At 35.8% G+C, this 21,970-nt stretch overlaps 3 protein-coding genes across 5 annotated transcripts; 1 reads left to right on the top strand and 2 right to left on the bottom strand.

The window, feature by feature from the left end:
* LOC104791752 (protein ENHANCED DISEASE RESISTANCE 2-like) lies at positions 2,146–6,441 on the bottom strand. 3 transcript variants are annotated; one of them, XM_010517719.1, is made up of 16 exons: positions 6,232–6,441; positions 5,978–6,147; positions 5,720–5,794; positions 5,579–5,632; positions 5,424–5,489; positions 5,133–5,340; positions 5,025–5,071; positions 4,844–4,944; positions 4,498–4,658; positions 4,353–4,424; positions 3,806–4,251; positions 3,498–3,725; positions 3,242–3,394; positions 2,917–3,156; positions 2,727–2,828; positions 2,146–2,623 (listed from the first exon to the last, which is right to left on the bottom strand). In XM_010517719.1, the coding sequence occupies exons 2-16, from the start codon at positions 6,128–6,130 to the stop codon at positions 2,534–2,536; spliced, it is 2,196 nt and encodes a 731-aa protein (XP_010516021.1). In that variant the 5' UTR covers positions 6,131–6,147; positions 6,232–6,441; the 3' UTR covers positions 2,146–2,533. The 3 variants fall into 3 exon arrangements, with proteins under 3 accessions (XP_010516021.1, XP_019102016.1, XP_010516022.1); XM_019246471.1 differs by having other exon boundaries at positions 5,978–6,144; XM_010517720.1 differs by having other exon boundaries at positions 5,978–6,134.
* Positions 7,367–10,889, top strand: LOC104791750 (U-box domain-containing protein 3-like). Its single transcript, XM_010517715.2, has 5 exons — positions 7,367–7,577; positions 8,104–8,392; positions 8,483–8,599; positions 8,684–10,483; positions 10,580–10,889. Exons 2-5 carry the CDS (start codon positions 8,117–8,119, stop codon positions 10,643–10,645), a joined length of 2,259 nt encoding a protein of 752 aa, XP_010516017.1. The 5' UTR covers positions 7,367–7,577; positions 8,104–8,116; the 3' UTR covers positions 10,646–10,889.
* On the bottom strand, positions 10,863–14,396 carry LOC104791751. The gene is made up of 3 exons (XM_010517717.2): positions 13,956–14,396; positions 12,116–13,456; positions 10,863–11,514 (listed from the first exon to the last, which is right to left on the bottom strand). Exons 1-3 carry the CDS (start codon positions 14,157–14,159, stop codon positions 11,038–11,040), a joined length of 2,022 nt encoding a protein of 673 aa, XP_010516019.1. The 5' UTR covers positions 14,160–14,396; the 3' UTR covers positions 10,863–11,037.

Here is a 21,970-nt window from a genome sequence, read left to right as displayed (position 1 = left end):
TTGGGTTTATTAACTTAAGAAGATAAGACTCTGCCAATTACTTTTACTCGAAAGTTTAGTTTCAGAAAATTAAACTCGATAAAAGGTAAAATTATATATTAGAGTCAGCTGTTTGCACACATTAAAAAAAAAAAAAAAAGTCAGCCGGGATCACCGTTATGTAATTTCTTTGTTAATTTTATGATTTTTATATAATATCGGGATCTTTATCAATTATCACCACAATACTTTTCAAAAAACACTTGAAGATCTCAAATGCGTCGATATTTTTGAGACGGCATCGTACAACCTGTAGTCAAAGTCGGTTCTAAGAATATTTGAACTACAAGCCAAACAAAAAGGAAAAATATTGATTTACGAAAAAAAAAAAAAAACAAACACGGAGAATCGAACCCTCAACATGATCTTTCCCATACAGATTGACATCAAACCAATTGAGCTTAATAATTTTGGTAGTTAATTAGCAGTTCATTGCTAGCTATATATATTGTCAGCGGAGGACAACTGATCACTCGATTAAAAATATTTTTACTCATGAAACAGAATACTCACTGTTGATATTCATATGCAACATTAGCGACGGACGGTGATGGAACTTTCCTTATACCATTTTCTGATACAGCTAGCTATTTGACTTGACTAACAATCTTTCGCCACATAATCACAAATTTAGATGACCTGGCATCAAATTTTCATACATGTATTATTTTTTATTTTTTTTCCTTTCTATATTCTCATAATTTGAAAGGTTGAGAGCACGTTTGAAAATGACACCAAATATTCGAGAAACAAAAAAAAAAAATCAACCAATTGATAAAAAAAAGAGAGCCTATGAGCGAACCTCGACGTGAAAAGAAAATATAAATCGTTGACAACGCTTAATAGTGTTGAGTCGATCGAGTACGTACCGAACTTCTCAAATCGGTACTTGTATGATATATCACGTGCAAAACAGAGAATCATGAAAACATGGGAATAAAACAAAAAACAACAAACTCTTTTCAGCAATGTCGACTCTCTCTTGGTTACCAATTTGATGAATTTTGGTGACAGATAAGCAAAAGTAAAAGAAACACAAACAGGTTTTACTCACCAATTTAAAGCAGTTTGACAGCAATTCAGTCTTGTGATTTTTTTTTTTTTTGGACACTTACATTGTAGTACAATTATATATCCACTAGCTAGCTCTACTCTACGAGGTTTGTCTTGGTGTTTTTTCAACACGTAGTTAATATGTTCACATTTTATTTATATGCTTTCCTTTGAGCCTTCGTTTGATTTCATTTGGAATGTGAATGCTTTGTAGTACTTGGGATTACCGGTAATAACGGACGATTTTTTTTTCTTCTGCGCTACGTAAATCTGTGCCGGTGAGTGATTTCAACGTTATATGAGTTGTGGTTGACCAAATGACTAAATTGATTTCTTCATAGCATGTTTAGAGTTTAATGTCCGGACACGAACTTCTTGCTACTTTCGGACGCAAAAATTATGATGCATGGAAGAGGTGGAATCATCCGTCACTGCTTGGAGTGAATGTATGCTCCATTAAATCTGGCGGTTGTGGATAATGATAGATCATTGATCAGTAAAATGTTGAAAATGAAATGATGATTGAACAACATGCATAAAAAAAATACATGTTGTAATGCTAAACTTGAAAACCGTACGAACTTGTATGTATACTATTGTTTTAAAATGGTATAATTGTAAAAGCTCAGAGAAAATATGTAATTTTGTCAGAAATATTACTAGATGATATGTAGTCAAAAAGATCTTGACTGAAAGGAAATAAATAGAAAAACAAATAGGTTTTTTTTTTTTTTTACGTGAAAAAGAAAATAAAAAGCAGAGGAAGAAAAAATAATAAACTAGGAAAACAAAACAGAGGAATAGTTTAGAGATGTGTCGGTGCCGACAAATGAACCGGAGAAACCTGTATCCCATTGAAAGAGACCTCCTTTGCTTTCGGAGGCACGCAACGCTATTCAACCCCACAGTTTCTTATTCATTAATCACAGTCACTCACTCTAATAATAATATGGGTATGTAGTCCCAGACTTCCAATATCAATTTAAACATTATATATATATATATATATATATATATATATATATATATTTTTTTTTTTTTATTACACTCTTTTCAAATTGAGAAAGAAAAAAGAATCGTACACTTCGATCGGACCACTTACGTCTAAGCTACGTTATTGTATTTTGTATAAAACGAACCTATTACAATGTAGTAGGGTTTAAAGATCAATCAAAGGAAGAGCTGTTGCCTGTTGCGCAAGTAACTTCGTCCTCTGTTTTTTATTTCTGCAAAATACTGAAACGAAGCGCTCTTGTGGAGGTTTCAATCTTATCAACAAGTTTATTTATTCAACGTTGGATCAGACACCGCAGGAAATCAAACTACTGATCCTTTCTATACGAGTTGACATGAATAGGTAAAAGAAACACAGCTTTCTCAAAGAAACAAAAATCGAAAACATCCTCTGCTCCTGCCCATATTTTTTGTTCTTAGGGATGTCTCATCTTTCTTTTACAGACTTTGAGACATCAAGATAGTTGAGTCGACATGTTCCTATTAACAGTTCTGGTAGTTCCTCTGCTGTATTTGCCTGCATGATTCGTGTTGAAAACGATCATTATGTGATCATTAAACAGAACAAACATCTTATTATACTTCGAAAAACTTAGAAAACATTGTTCTGTTTTGGTTACCTGTATCAAAAACGCCATTTCTATAACCAAGTTGTTGAGATATCCAAGAACAAGATTGGTTACACCTCTTGCAACAGTTGAAGATCCAACATCAACATCAAGCTGATCCGAAGAAACACAAAGCTCAAAAACATTAATGGTTTTGTAACCGGATTAGTACATATAATTTGATTTTGATTCACGTTTTTACCTCTAAGTAGTTCTTGCCGCGGGTGTAACGAACTTCAAGTGCCTGACCAACCAGGCAAGCTTTCTTTCCAACACTTTGTTTCACAATCCATGAACCTTTTGAGATATGAGGGATTAGTTTAAAGCGCGAGTTGCGATAAGCATCATCACCATTCACAAAACTCTGTAACAAAGGATGCTCTTCCAATGGAGTTTTCAGCATATAGTACAATGCTAGACTGTACATTGCCGAACCAGGCACCTGATTTATACATTTGATATTAGTTAAAGTCTCTTAGGCTTTTATAAAATCAATGATTCTCTAGCATAGAAACTCTTATATTCACCTGTATGTTTACAACGAAGAAAAACTCTGGACTGCCTTTTGCTGCATATTCCTGAACTAGACCACCTAGACGTCCACCAAGATCATCTTCACGCTTATCCGAACTTATCCAGTCTGCTCCAATCATTTGCATCAATGTGCCATTGGCCTTAACCTATCGTTTGATAAGTACCAACATCATCATCATACATGTTGACTAAGCATTTTAGATTCAACAAGAAGCGCAAACACATTTATATAGCTAGAAAATGGATTACCTTTTGACGATCTTCTAGATAACTGTCCCCGCGAATCAAGAATGTGGATGCGTCCGCAGTAGACCAACTACAAGGCAGAGTGAGACTTGAGTCTTTGTGAAGTGTGGCTCCATAGAAGAATGTGTTACTTTCTTCCAAACCGACCTCTTGTAAGTCCATATAGCCTTTCTTATTAATGGCTAGATCCTGAAGTTTCTTGACAATACCAGATGGTGTTGGTATCTTGAGCTATAACACACACACACACACAACTTTGAAATTAGTTTGATCTACAGACTACAAGCAAAAGGGGTTAAGCAGAACATTACCTGATGTCCTTGAGAGTAAGGAGAGGTATCAATAAAACTATCAAACTCTGTGGACTCGTTGGGCTCAGGAACGTCGAAAAACTCATCAGAAGCATCATTTAAGTCCATCAAACTATTGCGTGCTGAAGAAGGTTTATCCATATCATCAGCCTTCATACTCTCTTGATAAACGTCTTTGGCCTCTGTTTTAAGGGGTTTAGTGTTGAGCTTGGACAAGCAGGGTTTGGTTACCATGAACTCTCCTGACACGAACTCAGAGAAGCTGTGTCCTTGTCTCGCTTTAAACATTTCCCGTAACGCTGCAACCCTCTCAACCACACGGATGGTTATGGATCTTGCAGAAGATGGCCTCATGTATAAGTTCCAGCTTCTCCAGTCAATGGCTACCATATGCTTCACTAGTGAATGTTTCCCTTTGTTCACTGGAGTCACCACGTAACCACCACCTACATTTTAATGTCCCTTAGATTCAATTAGACCCTTCTAACTTTGATAAGCCATTCTAATGAAAAAATCAAATTAGGATTTGAAGTATAAGAAAAATTACTTTTGACACAAGCACGAACGTATCCCCTCTTTGGTGGGCACTTCTTGTGATAGACAGAGTGGCAAAGTATCACTGTGATATTCAAAGTGAAGTAGGTTATAGACCCGAAAGTTCAAATCAATAAAACTCAAGAATTATATCATACCATATGTTCCATCTTCTTCTCTTCGCCAGTAGCGTCGCAGCAATAAGTCTCTTCGATTCATGCCCCATGGCAGCCAATCACTATATAACTGCATATTGATTATATCTGTGTGTCCATCAAGATGCTCCACCACACTGCCTTTGTAGAAACAGAAGTCCCATCTGCAAGAAATCCATGTAAACTTTCAATCTGTCAATATATTTATCATAAATTAACCATGTAAACCCTAAGACGAAAACCATATGAATCTAGCCAGTTAAAGCGTCTATAGTGGCCGACATGGAAAAGCAGTAAGTGATCAGACTCTATCTAATAGGACAAGTTCTCAAAAAGGAATAGAGCTTACTCTGATCTTAACGGACCGAGAGACATTAACGTGTTAAAAATATCCTCTGAAGTACCTTCAATGACCCCAACCGCCATTATTGCGGCGTGATCTTCCCAATGCTGCAAGAGGTTTCGGAAAAAGAGAATATGTATTGAAACCAATTATATATTGATCACATATATAAACAAATAGACATTACCCTTCCACGGGAATCCCAGTCTTTAGCTTCTTTGAAAAGGCGTAAACCTGAAATTTAAAAAAAGCTTGGTAAGTTTCTTGAATCGCAAGAAAGATGGTATTTTCTTACCGTTTTGGCATCCGAAGATTTTCCATGGAGAAGGTGCAATGACATCAGATGCTACCGTTTCGACATTCAATGATGATGACGAGTAATTCGTCGATGAGTAGTTTGTCCAGTCTACAGAGTTTTTGCGGCGTGTCCTTTTTGATACATCGAGCTTCACAAGTCCCTTCTCAGCATGGGATACAAATTCGTAATCCGGAATCGGAAACCCCTAAAAACATAACATTCAATGTATATATAAGAGTCGTCTCTCATATCTTACATATTTATAGATAGAAGGGAGCTTTTTAAGACCTTTTGTGAAGCATCTTGTAATGATCTGATCCATTTGGCTGCTTCTTCAGGACTACTTGCTCCCAACTGTTCAAAGTCACAAGAAAACCTAACTGGATTATTAAGAGAAAACAGAAGCTAAAGATGATGTAATAGACAAAACTTGTCAAACAAACCTTTAGTTGATCCAAGTGGTTCGAAGTGTTGTAAAGCGTGAATATGAAAAGGATCTGAAACAACAACATTAGGAAAATACTAATAAAACTTCTGCAAAATACAGAAATTGTAGACTCATATTAGTATCTAAATTTTAGTACCTTCCTATGGAAACTCTCTCTTCCATTGTCGGTGACGCGAATACAACAATCTAAAGATGCTCTTCTGTCAGGTTCCTACACAGAAACAAAACCATAAGAACATAAAGTTTCTGGTTTTCCCTTCATCGAATGACTCCTTCGTTTACTAATTCATGTAGACGTTACATCTTTGCGCAATCCATTAGATATGATCAAAATGTATATCCCACAAAACGAATGAAAATATATTTAAAAACTTCAAAAAAAAAAAATACAAACCTCATTGTGATCAGATGGAACAGATTTAAAGCTTGTAAGGGTGTTGTCGACTAGCAAGAAATAGCGTTTACGGGAAAATTGAAGGCCAAAACGGTTATGTCGGATGGTGTAAAGCCAACCTTCCATTCTTCCGTCGGTTTGAGACACTCCCATTTCTCTACAAATACCTTCTTTTTTTTTTTTTACTTAGTTTTTATTTATTTATATCAAATGATTGAAAATAATACTACAAAATTCATCAGGAAATACTTTACCACTTGCAATGCTTCTTCCCTGTAAACGAATATATATTCAAGATCACAAAACGTAGTTGCCTCGAATGTGTAACTTGAAGCGATTCTCTGATTCCGCCGAAGCGAAACAGAGAATCAAAAGTGTGGAAGATCAGTTGCAAAGAAAAGTTTTTGTTTTCGTTACTATATTTTGTTTTTCTCTCAATCAAGAGAGAAAAAAAACAAACAATTTTTTTTTTTTTTTATGGCCGTCATGTTTCGTTTTGGTTATTAAACTTTAACTTGGTTGGTTAAAAATTGCTTGCTATTTGTGAGAGGTTAAAATGGTTGGCGCTTCTTGTCTGGGACTTTAAATTCTATAATTAGCTTCTTCCTTTTTTTTTTTGCTATTCGTTATGCCTTGTCTTAACTTTTATTCTTGGACCGACTAGTCGAATCATTACCGATTTAATCAGATTCTATATTCGAGCAACAAGTAACCCAAGAACAATAATTACACTACTAATTACAAATCTTCTTTCGAAACTGAGACAAGACAAGACAAGAAACAAGAATTCGTTGTTATGAAGGACACTAAACAGATTCAACGTTACAAAACAATAACGGGCCTAACCCATCAATTTGTTTCACACGGCCCAACATATCTTTTGACTATTTTTCTGTTTGGTGTAGAAAAAAAGTGAATAGAAAAAGAAAATCATAATAATCTAAAAAACTTCTGATATATGTATGTATGTTGACAAAAAAACAAACCTGAAAAATATTGATCATGTATAGAAAGAAAGCCATATATTAACCCAAAAACAAGAACATAACAAAGTTAATCATTGTATACCTTTCTCACCCTCCAAGGACCAATGCATCTTCTTCTCCTTTGACATTATTATTCCTAATCTTAAAAAGTTAAATAAAAATTCACAATTTCAAACCTTAACTAATCTTTTGTCAAAGCAACAATGTAACATTTGTTGTAATAGTATAACCTTCTTTGAGTAAAATAACATATAAAAATAATAATAAAGACAGCTTTAAGATTTACCAACTCTCGAAAAAAACAAAAACAGTAAGAGAGAGATATGTACCTGCAAAAAAAAACCCAACTTGGGGCCCCCCGCCATTACTTAAAACTTACTATTTCCCTTTTTTTTTTTTTTTTCTTTTTTTTTGTTGCCTGCATCATCATCACTCTCTTCTCTTCTCTCTCTCTCTTCTCTCTTTGTGTAAGCAAAGAACCAATCTTTAGATAAATTAGGAAACTCGTCGTCACTTTGGAAGAAGCTCGAATGATCGATCGCCTTCTTCTCTTGAAACCCTCGATTCCTTTCTTCTTCTAGCTTTCAAGAAATCAGTTGAATCTTCTTTCTCGGGTATCATCTTCCACCTACTTACATTTATTTCTTCGGTTATTATGTAATAAAGTTAGGGTTTTTTTTTTTTGCTGAGTATCCTTTTCTTCTGGGTTCTGGTTGAATTGTCTTTGTTTGTTGAGATTCTTTCTAGGGTATTCGTCTATTCGAATTGATTTGATAGGTTTATTTATTAGATTCAAAAGGAGGAATAAGTATATATTTTCTCTGTTGTTTTCCCCCACACTTTTTTAGAAACTGAACTGAGTAAGAATAGTTCCTTTAAAATAAAGGCAACAGAGAAACTTATTAGAAAGCAGAAACATCTGTTAAGAATGTGTTCAAGTCTCTGTTTTTTCCATAAGAGATGACTGAATCTAGTCAAAAGTCAAGTCTTGTCTTTCAGACAATATGTGTCAACAGTCAAATGCTTTTTAATGTGTTCAGAATTTTTTTATTTGACCGACACTTGTTCAAAGTTATTATCAGGTTTATTGTGAAGATTATAATGTTGATGTGTGTGTTTTGCTGTTTTTTTTCTTTCCAGTTTTGATAGTTGAATGGATCCAGTGCCTGTTCGATGTCTTCTTAACAGCATATCTCGGTATCTTCATCTGGTCGCTTGCCAGACCATTAGATTTAATCCTATCCAAACATGTATTGGAAACATGGTTCTTTTGTTGAAGCTCTTGAAACCGTTGCTCGATGGAGTTGTTGATTGCAAAATACCTTCTGATGGCTGCTTAAATAAAGGATGTGAAGACTTAGATTCCGTTGTTAACCAAGCTCGGGAGTTATTAGAGGACTGGTCACCTAAGTTGAGCAAGCTCTTTGGTGTAAGTTGATGCATTTAATAGTCTCCTTTTTTCAGTTTCTCTGCATCTTTCAGAAGAATAATTCAGTGCCTTGTTGTTGTTGTTGTGTAGGTGTTTCAATGCGAGGTTTTGTTGGGAAAGGTCCAGACTTGTTCTCTCGAGATTAGTCGCATTCTTCTTCAGTTATCACAGTCAAGTCCGGAAACGTCAAGCGTACAAGTTGTTGAGGTAAACTATGTAATATATTTCATTTTCTTGCTCTTTGTGTCTTGATTTGCAGCCACTAGTATTGATCTCTTGGAACGTATTCAGCGCTGCGTGCAGGAGATTGAGAGTTTTAAGCAAGAGGGGACATTAACCGAACTCATGGAGAACGCTTTACAGAATCAGAAAGACGATATTACCTCTTTAGATAACCATCATCTGGAAAGCATCATTCAAATGTTGGGATTGATATCAAACCAGGATCTCTTAAAGGAAAGCATTGCTGTGGAAAAGGAAAGGATAAGATCTCAGGCCAGCAAGTCTAAAGAAAATGTGGAACAAATCGAACAGTTGATAGAACTAGTCTTGTGCATCCGTGAACACATGCTCAAAACTGAGTTTCTTGAAGTGGCTAAAGGTATCTCGATACCTCCATATTTCAGATGTCCTTTGTCAACGGAACTCATGCTGGATCCGGTAATAGTAGCTTCAGGACAGACATTTGACAGAACATCCATTAAGAAATGGCTTGATAACGGGTTAGCTGTTTGTCCCAGGACACGGCAGGTGCTGACTCATCAAGAACTCATTCCCAATTACACGGTTAAGGCTATGATAACGAGTTGGTTGGAGGCAAACAGGATCAACCTTACTGCTAACTCTGGTCATCGTTATGATGGTGGCGATGCCTCATCCATGGCTAATAACATGGGTTCTCAAGACTTCAACCGCACCGAGAGTTTTCGTTTTTCTTTACGGAGCAGCAGTTTTACTTCAAGATCATCTCATGAAACTGGTAATGGGTTTGAGAAACTAAAGATCAACGTGCCTACCAGTTTATGCGGGGAATCTCAAAGCAAGGATCTTGAGATATTCGAAATTTTGTCTCCAGGGCAGTCTTACACTCATAGCAGGAGTGAATCAGTTTGCAGTGTTGTCTCGTCTGTTGATTATGTGCCTTCGGTGACTCATGAGATTGAAAGTATACTAGGTAATCACCAAAGCTCCAGTGAGATGTCTCCCAAGAAAAACTCTGAAAGTTCAAGCAATGTCAATCATGAGTGTTCTGTACAAGATTTAGATGATTCAGGAACAATGACGACTTCACATACCATGAAATTGGTAGAAGATCTTAAAAGCGGATCTAACAAAGCGAAGACGGCTGCTGCAGCTGAAATACGTCATCTCACCATTAGCAGCATTGAAAATCGTGTTCACATAGGGCGTTACGGTGCTATCACTCCACTGCTGTCACTTTTATACTCGGATGAAAAGCTAACTCAAGAACACGCAGTCACAGCTCTTCTGAATCTTTCGATTAGTGAACTAAACAAAGCCACAATTGTGGAAGCGAAGGCTTTAGAACCGCTTGTTCATGTTTTGAACACAGGAAATGACAGAGCCAAAGAGAATTCAGCAGCAACGTTGTTCAGTTTGTCTGTTCTGCCCGTCAACAGGGAACGAATAGGCCAGTCTAACGCAGCCATACAGGCTCTGGTGAATCTTCTTGGGAAAGGAACATTTAGAGGAAAGAAAGATGCCGCCTCTGCTTTGTTCAATCTATCGATAACTCATGAAAACAAGGCTCGTATCGTGCAAGCTAAGGCGGTGAAGTATCTTGTGGAGCTGTTAGACCCAGATTTAGAGATGGTTGATAAAGCAGTTGCTCTTCTTGCAAATCTTTCTGCAGTTGGAGAAGGGCGTCAAGCAATTGTGAGGGAAGGTGGGATTCCATTGCTTGTTGAGACAGTTGACTTGGGATCTCAGAGAGGGAAAGAGAATGCAGCTTCTGTGCTGCTTCAGCTGTGTCTGAACAGTCCCAAGTTTTGCACTTTGGTCTTGCAAGAAGGCGCCATACCTCCACTTGTTGCCTTGTCTCAGTCTGGTACACAGAGAGCAAAAGAAAAGGTGAATACTATTTCCATCTTCTGAGGTTACACAAAAAGTCAGCAAGTTCGGTTTCTCAGTGATCGAGATATCTGAAAAATATTATGTTCTTTGCAGGCACAACAACTTCTTAGCCACTTCAGAAACCAGAGAGATGCAAGGATGAAGAAGGGTAGATCATGATTCATGAAGAGACAGATGCACTCTTCCATCTGGACAATTCCTTCAGGAGATTTATTTTGCTAGAAATTTTTATTTTTTCTTTCATTTTGCCAAGAACATTAGCTGGAAAGTAGTGTCTTCTCTTCTGTCTCCTTTTGTGTTGGGTTCTTGTTGTATAATGTGTTAATGTATTTGTGTAGTAGTTACATGTATGTGCACTTTGTGAGTTTCGAGTATATATAGGCAATGAAGTTTTACTACAAAAGATATTCCCAGACTATAAACCCACTATTCATCATATCTATGATACATTATGACCCCTTTTGCTTGTTTCCTTTACAGAAAAAAACAAGTTAAAGCTCTCCACATAACTACTCGTACATAAGCATTGGATTGATGTCAAAATTTGTTTCTTACCTTGGCTTTGGTTGTGAAGCAAAAGAGAGCAAGGGCTGAATGAGTCTATGATGTGATGGACTAACCAGAAACACGGCCTGTGACTGACGCAGCATCTCAGCCATTGACGGAGTCTGATAAGCCTGGACAAAGCTCAAACCGTCCCTTGAATTTCCCCTCGCTGTTGCTCTTTGCCATGAGTGTGAGCTAAGTCCAGAAAGAATATAAGCTCTTCCCGATGCCTCGTACACATGACTACTCCTCATTCTATCTTGCATTTCCTTTAGCTCTGAGTCCAAAGCAACACAAAAGCTATCACGGGATGTAGCTGCAACCACCTCTGCCAAACCCAGTCTAAAATTCTCAATCGCTGTAACAGCTGCCTCTAAATCTCCATGCTCTGCTAAAGTTCTTGCTTGAGCTATTGCCTCTGCAGCTAAGAATCTGTTTCTTTGCCTGACAACTTCAATGGGAACAACTTCTTCTTCACTAACCTTTTCTGGTCTTCGAATCTGAAGCACGTGACTTTCAAGCTTTGTAGTTTCCTTTGTCAAAGAATCTATGTAGACACATCTCAGCTTTAGCAATGGTGTATGTCCATCTTCCTCAACAGGGATGTTGATAGAAACCAAGAAATCCCTCTCTTCATCGGCATAAAGATCACCAAGATCAACCAATCCTGAGTGGCCATCATCAGTTACAAGGCTAGAGTAACTCCCGGTTTTTATCGAGCTAATTCGAACATTTGGGCACACACCCTCAGTCTCTACTCGCAGCTCCTGAACTANCTCTTTGCCATGAGTGTGAGCTAAGTCCAGAAAGAATATAAGCTCTTCCCGATGCCTCGTACACATGACTACTCCTCATTCTATCTTGCATTTCCTTTAGCTCTGAGTCCAAAGCAACACAAAAGCTATCACGGGATGTAGCTGCAACCACCTCTGCCAAACCCAGTCTAAAATTCTCAATCGCTGTAACAGCTGCCTCTAAATCTCCATGCTCTGCTAAAGTTCTTGCTTGAGCTATTGCCTCTGCAGCTAAGAATCTGTTTCTTTGCCTGACAACTTCAATGGGAACAACTTCTTCTTCACTAACCTTTTCTGGTCTTCGAATCTGAAGCACGTGACTTTCAAGCTTTGTAGTTTCCTTTGTCAAAGAATCTATGTAGACACATCTCAGCTTTAGCAATGGTGTATGTCCATCTTCCTCAACAGGGATGTTGATAGAAACCAAGAAATCCCTCTCTTCATCGGCATAAAGATCACCAAGATCAACCAATCCTGAGTGGCCATCATCAGTTACAAGGCTAGAGTAACTCCCGGTTTTTATCGAGCTAATTCGAACATTTGGGCACACACCCTCAGTCTCTACTCGCAGCTCCTGAACTACAACGCTTAGAAGTCCACCAATGCACTGCGCAAGAGCATCCTGGATCACAGACTCATTTTCAATGAAAGAGAAGGTTCCACCGGATAATTCAGAGACTGAGTGCATCACTGAAGCATCATGATCTGATCCAAACCCAAAAGAGTGAACAGGGATCTGAGGTAGCTTCAACCTGTAACTTGGATCAGGATGGTTCATGGTATAGGTATCCTGCCCGTCAGACAAAAGGATAATGCTGGCAACAGAATTTCTCGCTCTTCTATCTTCCATAACCTTAGCGCCTTTCCTAAGACCGTCGACGATATTAGTCCCACCAGTTGCAACTAATGAGTTGACAGCTTGAAGAGCTAGCTGTCTTCCAGCATCAGACATTCGGGTTAAAGGGAAGAGACGTCGAGCTGTTGACGAGAAAGCAATCACTGAGAGCCTATCACTGGACCCAAGGTTTTGAATCACAAAACCCATTGCTCGTTTCAGAAGCGCTAGCTTAGTTCCTCCCATACTACCACTGATATCAAGCACTGTAACTAAATCAACTGGGGCTCGACGATATTGAGAAATCTTATTACCAGTAACTGCTTTGAGATGTACTAATACATCAAAGTTCTCACAAGATTTGGATTGTGGTACAGCTGAGGCCTCTGGATACATTTTCATGTCCATCATCCGCAAAGAACAACGGTTCTCCTTCTCCAAACCACCAGTTTCGCCAGCAGCAAAAACAATCTGCTCCTCTAACCGTTCATCATCATCGAAAATAGCTGGCTCGGAATGCGCTTGGTTTATAGCTCGTTGAGAAGGAGGCAAGCAGCGGACAAGGCTAATGGCTGCATCATTATTGGACCGGTCAAAGGGATAATAAGGAAGATCCAAACTCGGCTTCTGTATAGGGATTTCCTTCCATTTTGCTCGGCAAACAGGGCAAACTTGGTTGCCGTGTGACACATTCGAAGCAATGCAGTGAAAATGAAACGCGTGCGAGCACTCCGCTGTGAAAATTGCATGTCCGCAACCTTCTTTCATCTTAGTCAAGCATATAGAGCAAGTCCGCTGCTTAAGAACAACAGCAAAAAGATACAGGATTGTGTGAGTCAACAAGCTCATCAGAAGAAAACAAAGAAACCCACATGAGACCCAAGTGCTATTTAAAATAACAAACTACCCAAAAAACAAAAACTAAAAGAAGAAGAAGAAAGCTATTTTCTACTATAAAGAAAACTAGAACTACCAAATAGACAACATGACCTTCTTCGTTACAATAAGGCTGAAAGATCTGAGCTTTTCCATAACATTGCCAATTCACATATCTAGCAACGGAGGACAAGAACTTATCTAATACTGGAGAACAGAGAAGATAGAAAACAAATCAAAAACCAAGATTTCAAACCCAATATGGATATATACACTTAAGATTAATTTAGAACAATCAAAGATAAGACAGGACAAACCCATGAACCACAAAAAAAGGTCGAGTCTTTTTATTCCTCAGCAACCAAAAGTAGCAAACTTTATCACAATTAAAGCGAATATGGGTCGTGATGTAACAAACCTTTGACGATCTGCTGCTACTTCTGGACAACCTTCTACGGTGAGAAGAAGAAGGTGTTGGAGTCATGGGCCAGTTAAGAGGAGAGAGCAAAGCAGTATCTGAATTCAAAGCCGAAGATGGTGGTTCCTCCTCGAGGGTTCTTGGGAGGTAATTGCAGAGATTCAAACTCAAAGCTAGCTTCATCTTCTTCCATTTGCTCACCATTTTTTTGGATTGAGTTATGAGTAAAACCTAGATAGAAACAGTGGATTCCAAGGAAATGCAAAAAAAAAGAAAAAGAGAGAGGGTTTGAACTTTGAAGAATCGATGACGGAACTGAGTGTGTGTGGAGATTGTTATGAGGATGGAACAATCAATGGAAGTGTTGTTTGGTGGTGACGTTCATGATGAGTGAGTGTGTGTGAGAGAGAGACGTTATTGACTTTTTGAGACTTGTGACTATTTTGACTTTTGGATTTTTGGGTTTTGTGAAAAGGAAATAATTAAAGTAAAAGCGACCGGAAAAAGAAAGGTAATGCGTCTGCTTTATGTCATTATTGTAAAACCCTAATCAATTCAATTGTTAGGAAAAATAAAAAGACAATAACTAAGGGTGATTATGGTAGATTGGTAGTCCACTTCGAAAAACTATAGGAGTTAGATTTTGAATATTTAACGGAAATGTAAATTTACTGTTTAACAATAATGATATTGTTTCCCTAAAAAATCAAAAGTTAAATTGTCATCTATAGAAGGAAATAAAATCTGTATATATATTATAAAATTAAAAATTTAAACCGTTTTTTTATAAATCCAAACCGATATATCATTTCATTCTAATTTTAAAATTTAAACTCTAACCATCTTATTTATAAACCCAAACCGACATATAATTTTATTCTAATTGTAAAATCTAAACCTTAATCATCTCATTTGTAAACCCAAACCGACATATAATTTTGTTTTAATTGTAAAATCTAAACCCTAACCATCTCATTTGTAAACCCAAACCGACATATAATTTCGTTTAATTGTAAAATCTAAATCTTAATTCTCATTTATAAACTCAAACCGATATATAATCTCGTTTAACTGTAAAATCTAAATCAGACTAATATTTAATTTTCCTTAAATAAAAGTATACAGAATTTATTTTTTTTAATTTGTTTTGTTTTTAATTTAATTTTGATTTATTTTTTAAATGAAATATTAGATTGGATATTCTGATTGGTTGAGATGAGAGATGTGATATTAATAATAAGTAAACATCTTAAATCCAAAAAGGCAAAACTTTTGAAAGGAATAAAAACTTTCACAAATCTTTTGACATTAAGCTTATCTTATTCCTTTTTTCTCAATTTTTAAAAATCAACTTTGTGGATGATGGCATTCAAAATGTTCATAGTTGACACGTATATTCGTCTTTTTAAATTGACTAATTAAATTGATCTATTATATAGGTCATGGAAAAAAGAAGAAGCTTTTAGCTAATCTTTACGATGTTGGAGGATAGGATTCCCCTTTAAAGCCTAACTTTATAGTGTCGCTAAATTTCTTAAACTTTATGGGTGTCTAAGTCAACTTCAAAAGCTGCACTACATTTTTAACAAAATTAATTAGCACACTGTGAAATTCAATTTCCTCATATCTATCATCTGTCCGCATTGCCTTTCCTCTTCTTATTGGGGCAATCGATTCTATCGTTTCTACTGTTTCTGTTGAGCCCATTATTGGCCCATCACCAACGCCATATGTTTTTTTTTCTTTTCGTTATGCTTAATTATGATTTATGAATCATACTACCGTGTTGTAGCTTGAAATGTCTCTCTGAAGCAGATCAAATACACATTAAAGCAACAAAGGAATAGATAGCAAAGATATCAAGAATCTGAAAAACCTTCAGTTCGATTCACCAACGTATCAAGATCGGGATAGATATATAAATCTCCCCACACCACACCCATCAAGATTGGGATAAATAAATCACCAACGTATTGTTGTTGGCACGTTGCTTGGAATTCAAGTCTTGTGACCTTCCTCCTCACTATGCTTGTCAACACGGTAAATGACAAACAAATTCAAGTGAATATATATATTTGATGTTCGGTGAAAAGTTTTTTTTTTTTTTTTTTTTTTTTGTAAATTTTTACTAAGCTTGGAGGATTTGGATTTGTTTCCATATCGTGTCGAAAACAAGATACCCTAAGGGTTTAGTGGTTTAGTATAGTCTTTTTTTACTTATATGTGGATAAAAATTTGTGGGAAACCCTAGACGATATATCGTGGCTGTACGCTACGAACAATCCCTTCTAGAAAAAGGGTTTCATGGCTTCTTCGTCGCTGCCTTTTGATCTAGTAGAAGACAGCATCTCTAGGGTTCCAATCGAATCCCTGACACGTTTCAAAAGGACCAGCAAACAATGGTACGCTCTCTGCAACGACAAGAGATTCATCTACAAGCACTTGGGTCTCTCCAAAGAAAGGTTGATGAGGTTTTGTCTTGATAATGCTAAAATCATTAATCCGGCGACCCTAGATCTCTTATGTCTACCAGTTCCAGCCGAGTTTAGTTCTCTTGCTGCTTATTATTCTTATCACACGTCTGTTATTCACTGCAATGGATTATTGCTATGCCGAGGGTACATAGAAGGAGGACCAAGGTACGTCAACCTTGCAGTTTGGAATCCTGTTTTGGGCCAGGTCAAATTTGTTGAATCACGTTATGAGAATACAACCGTTGCCGAAATGATTCAACAGCCACACACATATATATACATGTATATACAGTCACATTTGAAGAGATATACTGGTTCGTCATAGCACCCCTTAATTGTAGTGGTTCGTAACAACACCCCTTAATTGTACTGGTTCATAATAGCACCTCTTAAATGTACTGGTTTGTAATAGCACTCTTTAATAATGCATAGACATAACATATACATGTATATATATTACTTATATAATATAATTAAGAGAAGGGAAGAGGGTTATCAATACACCCAAATTCTAATACATTAATCGAAACCGATTCATCACGGTGTCGTCTTTAATATTAGAATCCATAATGTTAAACATAAACTTGAACTTTATTATTAAACCGTAAGACACATAGGCCACATAGAATATAAAATATTCTTACATTCTCCCACTTGGCATTTGTGTCAACTTAATGGTTTAATAACTTTAATGAGCACTTTAATATCAAGTTCTCTTAACCTTTAATGACTTAAATAAAATCAAACTGATCAAATCATGGCGGTCACACATCATTGAATGACATGCTCCCTTCCATGTATCACAAATCAATTCCAATTTTATATTATTCTTTCATATTGAGAAAAACCTTAATTCTCAAAACAGTTATGTTATCTATAAACGATAAATGTGTACACATACTTTAATGATAACATGTCTAATAAAAACAAACATAACTTTAAGTGAATTCATAGTGTCTCATACATAATAAGCATACTATAATCAAAACAGCAAGGTCTTATCTATAACACCCATACGCTCTACATGGCCAATGAACACATTGGGTGGTAATCCCTTAGTTAGCGGATCTGCAACCATCATATCCGTCCTAATATGCTCAAAAGACACTCTACGTTTCCGCACTTCTTCTTTGACAGACAAGTACTTTATCTCCATGTGTTTAGCACCTTTTGAGTACTTGTCATTCTTTGAAAAGAAGACAGCTGCAGAATTATCACAGTAAATTCTCAGCGGCTTTTCTATGTTGTCGACAATCCGAAGCTCTGAGATAAAGTTCCGCATCCACAATGAATGAACTGTGGCCTCAAAGCATGCCACAAATTCGGCCTCTATAGTGGAAGAAGCAATGACAGACTGCTTTCCACTTTTCCACGATATTGCTCCTCCAGCTAACAAGAACAAATATCCAAAGGTCGATTTCCTACTATCAACGCATCCGGCATAGTCTGAATCTGAATATTCAATGACCTCGAGGTCATCAGATCTCCTATATGTAAGCATGAACTCTTTGGTGTCTTGCAAGTATCTGAGAACCTTCTTTGCAGCCTTCCAGTGGTCCATTCCGGGATTACTTTGATATCGACCCAACATACCAATAGCAAAACTGATATCTGGTCACTACAAGAAAATAGTGTTATTGCTACACTAAAATTTGTTGCAATAATTCCATATTTTGTTGTAATAATTCCATATTTTGAAAATGCAATAAATTTGAAACACTTTTTCTATTGTTGCTATATGAGCGCTAAATTGTCGTATTAATGCAACATTACTTTTGCAGTAAACTTGTCGTATAATTGTAACATATGTTTGCAACTTTCATTTGTTACAAATTATTGCCACATCAAAAGTGTAGAAAATATTATTACAAATTTGTAACGAAGTAATATATTGCTATATGTGTTGTATTAATGCAATAATATTTATGCAGAAAATGAGTGGTGTAATAACGACGTTCTAATGCAACTATATATTGTCGTAAATAAATGCTACATAAAATATAAAACAAAAAATGTTACAAATATTTTTCTATATTTTTGAGTCACAATATTTTTATATATTTTTGTTTGGCACATGATTTATTAAAATTAAAATTGTTTATTTAATACTTTCTTCTATTAATATATATTATGGATAAAAAAAAATAGTGAAAGAAATAACTAACTTTATTAAGTAATCAAATATTGATATATTCCAAAAATGAAAAAATAAAAAATGATAGAAAAAGAACTAACCATAAACAAGAACCAAGTTCAGAATAAAAACTAATAACTAAAACATCGAAGAAACATAGTTGTTCACACCAGTAGAGGATGGACGGGAAAACAACATATCAAACATTTTCTCTAACCCCTCAAGCTTGTTGAGCCTCTCTCTTAATCTGCATTCTCTTTATAAATCTCCGAGCCTCATTATTTTCCACCATTGACTGAGAGATCACTGAGCAGAGCTCCTACTCCAAATACACGACCGTTTGTTGCCTTCACAATCTATAATATATGACAAAAAGTGTTTGTGAGACAAAAAAAATGAATGAAAATTTACACATACAGAACAAAAACAACAGTTAAACAAACTAAAAGCTAATTATGTGAAAGGGAAACACAGAACTATACCTCAAAAAAAAATCGCTGGGGCAAAAATAATTTTTTTTGGATATATGATATAAAAACAAAATCGAACTAGTTTCTACCACAAAAAGCATCTATCTAGTTAATTAATGAGATGTTAGACTATTTCACAACAAAAGCTAATAGCTAATAAAATATTATACCAAAAATATAATGGATTAATGGAGAAGTGTGTTTACTTTGGAGAAGAAGCTGTGAGTGTTAATGTGTTGTATTTGATAAACTACGTCATTTTAACTATATATAAGTAGAGAATAAAATAAAATATTTGATACTGAATAATAGTGGATTTACCCAAATCTTTCAAGTATTATTGAAAAAAGGAGGTAACAAGCTGAAAATTGTTTATTGAACGTACATATGGGAGTTGGGTAGTTATCCAAACTATTTTCATTTTGAGTTGAAAAAAAAAAAAAAAAAGCAAGTGGCAAACAGGTGGCGGGGAGGACAAATATTGCTATGATATGGAGATCTTTCTTTTGATATTTCCATCATATCATACAAGGATCTCCCTAGATTTTAGTTTTGTATCAAAACAAACTACTCTATAAAACAATCCAACGATTTCTTTTGTTTTTTCTATCCATTTTTCTAAACCAAAATGAAGCAAGAGAAAACATAAAGAACCAAGGGATGTTTTGAAAAAGGTGAATAGTCAAGGGATGTTTACATGATAAATTAGACGTTTCCCACAAATTTGATTTAAACAAGTCATATGATGAACAAGATAAATTATAAGAGTTTGATCTGAACAAGAAAACTGGAAAAGCTTTGGTGTTGGATATGTTGATGATTTATTTACCCATGCTTTATTAGCTTTTGTATTTTTCCAAGTTTCTATTTGGTTATTTATTTAATTTTCTTCTATTTTTCAATGTAAAACATGATCCAACTAATAAAAGATGGAAGTCATGATGAACATTATCATATATTTTATATAAAAAAACATATATCAGACGTTAATAAATTTACAAAACATTAGAAATATAATAGATATAATATATATTTTAACTAATAATTGAGTTAAAAAGATGATATATATTAAGATAATTTAATAGAAAAAATGTTGCAAAAAGTTATAAATTGTTGTAAATATAGTAATAAATGTGTCACATATCTTGCAACATATTTTACTAAAATTTTCTTGCAAAATAGCCATAACTCACAACTGTTGAATATTTCTTGCAAAATTTGCAAAACATTTTTGTATATTGCAATAATGTTGCTAATTTGTAATGAAAAAATGCAACAGACAGTTTTGTTGCTATTTTGCAATAAATTTGTAATAAAATTGTTACGTGCATTCATCATTGCAAATATATAGCAAAAAATATTACAAATTCTTAACGACTACGATCATTGCAAAAATATCGTTGCTATAACACTTTTTCCTTGTAGTGGGTCAAGTACATGTCTGAACATAGTTCAAACTCCCAACCACTGATGCATAAGGAATTTTTTCCATTTCTTTACGTTCTAATTCATTTCTTGGACATTGCATTTTACTGAATTTGTCCCCTTTCTGAATTAGAATTATACCAGCAGAGCATTCACTCATTCTATGTCTCTCTAAGACCTTATTGATATATCCTTTCTGAGACAAACTTAGCAATTCTTGTGATCTATCTCGAATTATTTCTATTCCGATCACATAAGATTCCTCACCCATATCTTTCATTTCAAAGTTCTTAGATAGATATTTCTTTATATCATGTAGCATACCCATATCATTCGCAGCAAGCAAAATATCATCAACATATAAGACTAAAATTACAAACTTGCTCCCACTGATCTTTATGTAGATGCATCGGTCAATGATAACCTCTACAAACCCATATGCCGTAATGGTATCATTAAACTTCAAATACCATTGTCTGGAAGCTTGTTTAAGTCCATATATTGACTTTTTCAGCTTACACACCAGATGTTCATTTCCTGTGGCCACAAACCCTTCAGGTTGATCCATATATATTTCTTCCTCAAGCTCTCCATTAAGAAAGGCGGTTTTCACATCCATTTGGTGAAGCTCCAGATCATAATGAGCCACCAAAGCCAAAACAATTCTAAGAGAATCCTTCTTTGAAACTGGATAGAAGCTCTCTTTATAGTCAATTCCATCTTTTTGGGTGAAACTTTTGGCGCCTTGTTTCTTTCAATGTTACCTTTCGAGTCGCGTTTAGTCTTAACGACCCATTTAGAACCAACGGTTTTGAAACCATTTGGCAACTCTACTAAGTCCCAAACATTATTATCACCCATAGATTTTATTTTTTTCATTCACGGCAATAGACCATTTTTCAGAATTGTCACTTTCCATGGCTTTCCGGAATGTGTTCGGGTCTTCGTCAATGCTTAAGTCACATTCACCTTCAACAGCATAAACCACATAGTCATTTGAAATGGCAGATCTACGGTTCCTTCCAGCTCGCCTTAATGGTTCTTGTGGTACACCATTTTCTTCATGAATAGCGACAAGTTCATTAATTGTCCCTTCATCCATTGGGATTGGTACATCATCATGTTGTTCTATTGCCTCATTTGACTGTACTGAAACAATAAGAACAACAACCTTAGGTGTGACAACAGGTGAAGAAACTTCAACCTGAACTTCTTGAATGTCCACCTTTCTTGGTTCACCACTCCCACTAGTTTGACCATTTTCAATGAACCTAGCATTTCCCGTTTCAACTATTCTTGTACTATGCTTAGGACAGTAAAATACATACCCCTTTGATTTTTCCGGATAGCCAATAAAGAAGCCATTGACAGTCCTCGAATCAAGTTTCTTTTCATGTGGATTATATGGCTTTACTTCTGCTGGACATCCCCAAACACGTAAATGTCTTAAGCTTGGTTTCCTTCCCGTCCACAGTTCAAAAGGAGTATTAGGAACTGCCTTACTAGGAACTC

The sequence above is a fragment of the Camelina sativa genome, chromosome 6, assembly GCF_000633955.1.
Source record: "Camelina sativa cultivar DH55 chromosome 6, Cs, whole genome shotgun sequence".
NCBI lineage: Eukaryota > Viridiplantae > Streptophyta > Magnoliopsida > Brassicales > Brassicaceae > Camelina > Camelina sativa.
This window is presented reverse-complemented; position numbering and strand designations above follow the sequence as displayed.